The sequence below is a fragment of the Phalaenopsis equestris genome, unplaced genomic scaffold (assembly GCF_001263595.1).
Source record: "Phalaenopsis equestris unplaced genomic scaffold, ASM126359v1 Scaffold000053, whole genome shotgun sequence".
Taxonomy (NCBI): domain Eukaryota; kingdom Viridiplantae; phylum Streptophyta; class Magnoliopsida; order Asparagales; family Orchidaceae; genus Phalaenopsis; species Phalaenopsis equestris.
Window position 1 is genome coordinate 1,124,676 of NW_018164495.1, and position 9,270 is coordinate 1,133,945.

Consider the following 9,270-nt stretch of genomic DNA (forward strand, 5'->3'; position numbering starts at 1 on the left):
TACACTTTGCTCTTCTATATAAGAGTGTGTAACTGTTGTAAGTATTTGTTGATGAAAATAAAATAAAATCAGATGAAAGAGTGGATGACTTATCTTTCTTCGGGTTTGCCTTCTGTTTAATCCCGTCTTCATCATTCTTATTGTTTTCTTGTCTGCATAGATTTCGTTACATATTGCATGTTCGATCAGATATTGATTTGATTAAAATAATTATTAATAATTTACTTCAATATTTTATCTTCTACTTAAGTATTAAAACCAATGATTTATTGGGAAAAGAAAATAGGAGGATGTATATATATGCCACTCAATTCATATGAATTTATATATCTAACCCCTAAACTTCAATTTTTACATACATATGGCCTTACCTATGAAAAAAAAGATGTATTTCCTTCTTTAAAAGTTAAAATAGTTGCATTTCTTATATCATATATAAGCTTTGTGTGATGCAAATGAAAAGGTCAAAGTTTAGATATTAGCTATTTAATAAAATGGTAATTAGGTGATAAGCATGCAAAACGCCAACAAAGAAAATATCACAAAAATCGTCTAATTGATTCACAAAAATATCAAAACTGCCCATCACAGCCATCAGCTACGTCCTCCGCCATGGACGAGGGCAGAAAAATCACCACATGTACACTCAAAACTCCCCCGAATTCGCTCTTCTTGAGCTCTTTTCCTCCCCACTCTGAAAATTTCCACACGCTGAAAATTAAGCTCAGAAAAAGACTTCCAAAACTCCAAACTTTGTGCGGGCCACCGTCTACTCAACCACGTCCACATCCCCCCTCCTCCCCTTCCCAAAACTCAAACTCAAATCCTGCCTTTCAGGCAACTAATCTCTTCTATAAATCCCAGCCCCAACAATCCCCTCCCAAACCAACCACATGGCCTCTCACAGCCGCAGAAGACCAGGCTTACAAAAAGCAATGGCCACAGCAGATGCAATCTCGTCTTACTTAGCTTTGGGGCTTGCTCTGCTGATGCTAATGAGCACAATTAGGCCGCCGAGCTCTGCCGTGGAGGATCGAGAGCTCTTTCGTGGCGCCAAGCTGGGCGGGCTTCGGCCGTGCGATGAATTATATGTGGTGGGCGAAGGGGAGACTCTTCATACCATTAGTGCAAAGTGCGGAGACCCTTATATTGTTGAGCGAAATCCACATGTTAATGATCCTGATGACGTATATCCTGGTCTTGTGCTTCAGATTTTCCCTTCAGAGCCCAAGTAGGAGAAAGGAGGACGAATCTCCGATTGTTAGTGTGAAATAAATCTTCTGTATGTGGCCAGGAATCAGGAGTTAGAATACTGAAAAGGTTAAGTTGGTCAGCAGCTTTTTGTTCTGTTTCTGATAGAAGTGAAAAGGGAGAGATTAGCGTAGATCATAGTTCTTGCTGTGTTGCTACATCTGATTTGTTCTGTACGCGGCGAATTTTATCAAATACGAGATTGTAAACAATATAGTTGATTTAATACTTACATGAAGCAAAAAATGTTGAAATAAAATACAATTGTACATACATAGAGAAAAAAATTACTCCTTTTTGTCATCCTTCTTCTCTTTTTCATTTACTTTCTTCTTATCCACAACACTTTCTTTATACAACTCCTTTAGCTTGGACCATAAAATCTACTCGACCTCCTCTTTAAATGATTGTCCTTGATCATTTGGATTCATCATGATCTTGCTTGATGGATTAACTAAGGAACATAGCCTTATTAATTCAGAGTATTGCAGAGGATGTGAAGAAAAGACTAGCGATGAATTGTATTAGCTTTTACAACAAGTAGCTATACATTAAGTCAATTTTTATGCATCATATAAAGAGTGGTGTAAGGGATTCATGTAGCCAACCCCATTTGGTGGGATAAGGGCTTGTTATTGTTGTTGTTTTAGAGGGATTTTATACATTGGTGGAGGTTTTAATCACGTAGAATGGTTGGCCATTTCCTTGTGGGAGTGAATGGTACTATGAGGTGGTTATTATCTTCCTTCGAATTGATAAGCCCACGTTGGATTATTTATTTGTCTCGCAACTATTATAACCAGGTAGTGAGAGGTAACTTAGTGAATAACTCGAAAGCTTCATTACGAAATTTAATTTAACGCGATTTGATCCCATTAAATATAATATTATTTTAATGAAATTATAATCATAATGTGTTTTTATTATGAACATTGATGCATCATCAAGTAATAATTATCATCCACCATGAATCTCGAGATATTTTCTAGTAATAAACACTCTAGATTTAATTTCAGGATCATCCAGGGCCCAAATTTCAACATTTTAATAGGCAAACTGAGCGTCTCTATAAGATAAACTCAATGATACTAAAATTAGTTCAATCTAGGTTCAATCAAGTCTAGATCAAGCCAATAAGCCATAATTTGATTATTTGGATATTTAATTGAATGATCAAATGAACTCCAAATTCGACATGTTTATAGTCAAATCGAATGTCTTGAAAAAAAGAATACAATGAACTCAAGATTGCTAAATTCTGAGGTTATTAAGATATTAAATCATTAAAAAATCATCTATGATCAATAAGGATCAACTGGGATCGACTGATCGAGTGCATGGTCAGGAAAGTTTGTGCCCAAAAACTGAAATACCTCTCCAAAAGAGGCTATAAAAAGACCCTCTCTTCAATGGAGAGTGTGGAAGAAGAGGAATTCTAGAGCCCTTTCTGGAATGAAGATTTGGCAATAACTCCCGACCACCGTAGCTGTCGACCGTTATCGACCACCATCAACTACCACCGGATATCACAGCTTGTCGCCATTGACCTTCAACTATCAACAATCCTTGTTTGGAATCATGTATCCCAAATATGATTGTAATGTATAACACTTGTATTGAAGCCCGACAATAACTTTCATCCTCCTTAGTTATTGACCACATTTGATCAATGTCTATCGACCACCATCAATCATTGTCAGCCGTCACCACCTGCAATCGCCAACCTTTAGCCACCATCAACCACTGCTTATGGATGTCATAGCCATAATACAATATTTATTCTAATAGCTATATTTTCTTTACGCTGTATAAACACAAGCGCGGTGTTTACTATAAATTTGTAATCTCGTACTCTCTGAAAGAAAGGGTCCAATCACACATTATGGCCTCTATGAACAACTGACACTATTGCAGTCTCCAACTACGGGCTATGTAATAAACTAATGATATTGTAGTGACAAACTATGTCATATATGACCAACTGATAATATTGAGTCACCAACTAAAACTTACTACTATTACAACTTCCAACTACGGTCTTTATGGCTAACTGATGTTATTGTAGTTATCAACTACAGCCAATGTAGCCAACTAACGATATTGTAGTCACCAAATACAATTTATGTGGCCAATTAATGATCGATACTGTTACAACTTTTAACTGCAGCCTTTCTATGGGTTTTCCACATAAAATCATGGAGTCTCCCTAGTTAATTTTATTGTATATGTAAGTGTGCTGAATCTTCAGGCAATGATAAAACTTTAAATTATCAGTCCACCACTGCCAATTTTCTGACATGCAACAGACATGAAAGTCACGATAAATTTAGTATAACAATGAAGTTGTCTAGTTTCGTATACAAGAATGTGAAATATATTTTTTTTCATAAGACAACAAAGTCAAATGGTGTCGGTTGATGCAAATGTGAAAGCTTAACATTCAACCTTGGAGGATGATCTGGTAACCATATTTATTTCTTAACACTCTGTGAGACAAGGTTCCTTTAAGATAAGATAAATAAACTATATTTTAGTTTACCTCAAATGAAACTTTGGCCTCATTCAAGTTTGAGTTGGCATGGTCAGTGAGTGATATTTTTCTTAAATCAGTAGATTAGGATATAATGTTTTTCGAATGTTTCTAAGTAGTCTTTTGAACAAGTGGAAATCACATTTTAGTAGCAAATACATATGTTGCAATGTTGTTTCACGGAAAATGAGAGATCATTGAGGCGAGTCATGCTGTAAGTATTTAACATGATCAGCGAGATTTTTATATAATGTGGGATATTGAAGGATAGTTTAGAGGTGTTAGATGTGAGGAATTTAGAGAATGGGAGCAAGGAGAGGGTTGCGAAATGAGAAAGAGTTGAGATATATATATATATATATATATACATATGGAACTCTATTAGTTGTGGTGACAACTTGAATTCGAATGGAGTAGTTGATGATTAGTTGCTTCAGACTGAAGGAAAAGTATTTATTTTTGAATGAGTGCTAACAAAGATTGAATTTGAGAGGGACTCTATGAGTTGTGCTGAGAACTTCAATTCAAATGGAGTTGTTGATGATCAGTTGCTTCAGACTGAAGTAAAATATATATTTTTGAACGAGTGTTAACAAAGATTAGATTTTTGATTGGGGTTAACAAAGCTTTAAGATTGCATCCAAAAATATGAATGTTATCTATGTAAATGAGTAGCTTGAAGTTAATGGTAGAAAAAAAAAAGAGAAGGTTGAAAGTGCAAAATTAAATTCTTTGTTATTACAGTCATTAGAGACTGTTTTAAACACTTAATGTTGTCCTTTTTTAGTTCATAGATGGCTATTGGGTGATTGGTTGTTGAATTGGTATAGATTATAATTTTAAAAACTTGATAGGTGGAGGAAAAATCAATGATAATGAATAGGATTATGACTCACGATCATTGTGCAACCAAAATATGACAATGTTGTACATACTATATAGATTTTATGTTAGATAGCATTAGGCTATGCACTAGTTTCTCATAAGGATGTGGTGGAATTCATTCTAACATTGGCGCAATTTGTTAAATTTAACAGACTTTTATGGTTTTCTGAATGTTGGTAGAAGTATTGAGATGTAGAACAAAGAAGTGGCTAGGAGTTGTGATCGTGGAGCATAATGTTAAAGCTAAGTTTTGATTAATATTTGTTGGAGATAAATTATAAGCTTCTATTAGGAGACTATTTGACCTACATCCTTTATTTAATTTTTAAAATTTAAAATTATGTTTTTTACGAGTAATTTATATGAATTAATGGAAGATTTGTTGGCTCTATTTCATTGGACACCTTTTCCTATATCATCTCATTGAATCTCTAGTTATAGGCAATCTCTCAAAGAGAAAAATGAAGAACACACCCATCAGTTCTATAGAAAAAGATTCATCCAAAATAATCTTAAATCCAGTTATCCTACATTGAGTCTTATCAATGTCTTCTCTAACACCATCAGACAAGTATTTGGAGGAAGAAGACGAGTGTTTCAGATTTTTAACTATTTGTTGTTATTTCAATTGATTAAATAAGAATTAATTAAAATTTAACTCAATTTTAATGATAAGCGTGATTTGTGAGATATGATGATTTATATAATTAATTATATTTAATAAATTTTATAAACTACTAGTTTTTTTTTTTGGAGGGGGTGATTAATTAGGTTATCACTATCAGTTAATTATAATTTAGTTAATAAAATTTGAATGGATGAGCAGTTATGCTGATTGAATCAAGTAAATTATATATGTATATATATATAGTTCAACAAATAACTTGTTCAATACTCGATATTAGGTTCAGTAATAGGTCGTATTATATATATATATATATATATATATATATTATTTAAATGTGTAATTATTAAATTATTCTTAATTTACATATGTAGTGAAAATAATTATAAACTAATTTGTTTCGAAATCAATATAACAAAATGTTCCAAATATATAAATTTCTAAATTCTGAAACAATTTGTCAAATAATTTATAATTTTAATGCCTATCTTACCATATAATCTTTAAAATTTAACCAACATAAAATTAAAATAAATATTAGTCTAAAAAATTATTTAAATTTTATTTGATTTAAAGTCGCTGTACAAAGAAAAAACAAATGCCCAACTTGCTGCCAAACGGCCTCTCTCCTCACCATGGATTCAGCGCCCTCCTGTGACACAGCACTCTCTTTAATCAGAAATAAAAAATGTGAACATAGAAATTTGCGTTGACTTTGGTCCTGGTCGTCCCAAATGTGTTCTTGGACTTTCTCAACAAAAATTAAATGGCTGATGTGGTTAGCCGTCAGCAGTCTTGAATGGATTTTAGATTTTAAATATTCATCTGAATTATATTGTAACTATTAATTAATTAGTTAATTATATATATATATATATATATATATATTCAAATAGAAAATATATATAAAAAGAAATGGTTATGGTTAGCTGAGGGGAGCCTTTATTGCGTCGAACACCGCACATAACACCACACGTAAATTTATGTGTTGTGTCCGATATGGACCATTGAAATACATATTTTTATTTTTATTTTTTTGTGTTAAAGTGGGGAAAAAGTTTAATTTTTTGAACGGTGCAGATCGGACACCGCATGCAAATTTTGGACTTCGTAGAAGGACTCGTTAGCAAGGGACTTCGTGGGGAGATATATATATATAAAATATAATACATAAAAAATATAAGAAATTACATAAGTTCGGCAAATTGAAGAATATATACATTTTATTGTTTTAATGATTAAATATAATACTCATAATATTCGAATTAAAGTTTTAAGAGATTCTCTTACTAACTATTGGTTTTTTTAGTTCTGGAGTTTATATAATTGCTAGAACTATTAAAGCTTAATTTTAAAATATTCAGCGACTACTTTGATAATTCGGGACTAAATTTGTCTCATGTAACTAGTTGACTATTTTTTGCACTTTGCTAGAAATACAACTATATAAGATATTTTCCTCTCTTACATGTCATTAAAAAATAATTATTTATTTAAATTATGTAAAATATTTATAGGAAAATAGCCAATAAATGTTGAATATTCATATGTATTTAAACTCCTAAATTTCAATGTTTACATATATGAAAGTTTACCTTCACGATTTTTAAAGTTAAAATAGTGATATTTGTGATATTGAAAGATTTGGGTTCTTAAATGCAATCAATGAAATTTGGGAGTTAGATGTGTAAATACATGGGAATTTGATGATATGTATGTAAATGCCGCTGATTTTTAACTCAACCCATAGTTAGAATTGCACTATCTCATTGGACTTTTTTTCCTATATTATCTCATTAAATCAATAGCTACAAGGCCTCAAAAAAGAAAAAAATATTATATCAGAAGTCCTGATGCAAAAATATATCAGGAGTCCTGATGCAAAAATATATCAGGTGTCCTGATGTAAAAATACATCAGGACTACAATCACAGACTGCCACGTATACAGTTCAGCCCCACCGTGTATTAAATTAAGGGGGGAGAGGGGGGGTGAACTATACATGTGGCAAGCAGTGATTAGATTCTTGATGCATTATTGCATCAGGACTCCTGTTGTAATATTTTCTCCTCAAAGAAATAATGAACAACAAACCCATTAGTTCTGTTGAAAGTAATTTATTTGATTATTGTTAATATAAGGATTAATTAAAGAAGAATGAATTAAGATTAAAATCAATTTTAATGCTAAGCATGATTTGTGATAGATGCTGATTACATTTAATTAATCATGTGCAATAAATTTTATAGACTACTACTTAATGAATAATTAGGATATCACTCTCAATTAATTATAATTCAGTTATTAAATTTTGAATGGTTAAAAAGTTATGTTGAGGGAAGTTTTTAATATCCAATCAAATAATTATATATATATATATATATATATGTATGTATATAATAATAACTAGGTTATTACTCTCATTTAATTATATGTATGTATATATAAATGATCAGAGATTATTTTGACACTTTACTCGAAATATATGTATATATAAGATGTTGCCCTCACCCACATGCCCTAAAATATTATGAATTATTTAAAATATGTAGAATACTTCTAGTAAAATAGCATATAAATATTGAATATCCTTGTAGGGCTTAGCCTCCAAACTTTAGGAACGGGCGCTCTTGGTTTCCCTACGATCAGGGACATTTATATGCATATCACTCAATTTCTTATGTACTTAAATTTCTAAACCTCAATTTTTACATATATGCCACTTTACTTATGAATGTAAAGGGTGATTCACTTTTTTTTTTAGTTAAAATAATAATAATTTTGTTATGTGATATGAAAGTTTTGGGTAGTTTAAATGTAATCAATATATGTAATTCATAGGAATTTGGTGGTATGTGTGTAAATGCCCCTAATTTTGAATCATTAGCTTATCCCTAAGCGCAAACATTACATTCAACAAACTAAATGAGACATCAATAGTACGCAACATAGAGGCACTCCATGATAGAAATAAGAAGTCATTCGTAGTTAAAGGACACATATCATGTGTAAGTTTCTTTCAATCCTAAGATGATGGAAGGGGCTTCGATATCCATCACATGAATAAGGATAACATCAATCGCAAGATATTTAGCCTTGTGATCGTAACATTTGATAATAAGCCAGGCGTTTAGCTTGCTCTTACATTATAGGAGAGCTTGGATGGATTTATTGCTTTTCTTAATAGTTCATATTGGTCATCCGCAATAGACTCGACACATTAAAAAATCATACTCCAAATTGTAGATTCTTGAGTGCATGTTTTAAATTTTAATTACACCGGATATGGCCATCACAATATCTTAAATAAATGCTATAATAAAGTTATAAATGGAGGGTAATATAAAACCTTAAATAAAGGCTATCACAAAAGCCTGTAATGAATACTACAAAGGTCTTTAGTAAGGGTGGATTATTTAAGCTGAATGGAGAATAAGAGATGAATGAAGTAGAGATCTAAGAGAAGGAGAATCATCATCATCATCATCATTTTTCTTCATGTTCATTCATCGTCTTCACAACCGACGATTATGTTCTTTTTCAGACATTAACATAGATAAAAACAACATTTTAGTCTTTTTTTTTTTTTCTTATGAAGTATAATCTCACTCTTATGTATCTCTTTGGAAGCTAAGTGAAATATTTGATATTTATGCAGTTGTAGACAGATGAATCTCATAAAACCATACAAATTTGTATCTTATATTTGAGATCATTGAAATGTTGTTATTACATTTGTTTTGAATACTCTTCATAGATATTTGCCATAATAGCAATTTTAATTTAATTGCAATATCTAATTACTTTTTAATCTTGGCCATATATGGCACATAGAAAAAGCTTGAATTTTGTGAGCTTGTCGACAATGACATTATTTGTAATGTAGTCATGACAGAACTTGTACAAGATATTTGTTATAAAATCGATGAGCCAAATAATGAAGTATATAAAAAGAAAAAACACATATTTTATGTGGAGA

General features: G+C 31.5%; 1 protein-coding gene across 1 annotated transcript; it reads left to right on the forward strand.

The window, feature by feature from the left end:
- Nucleotides 1-604: 604 nt before the first annotated feature.
- LOC110019194 lies at nt 605-1,430 on the forward strand. Its single transcript, XM_020716778.1, has one exon. It carries the CDS (start codon nt 894-896, stop codon nt 1,233-1,235), a length of 342 nt encoding a protein of 113 aa, XP_020572437.1. The 5' UTR covers nt 605-893; the 3' UTR covers nt 1,236-1,430.
- Nucleotides 1,431-9,270: the final 7,840 nt, after the last annotated feature.

Excerpts from the sequence above, each read along its gene's own strand:
- LOC110019194 (XM_020716778.1), top strand. The coding sequence starts at position 894 with ATGGCCTCTCACAGCCGCAGAAGACCAGGCTTACAAAAAGCAATGGCC.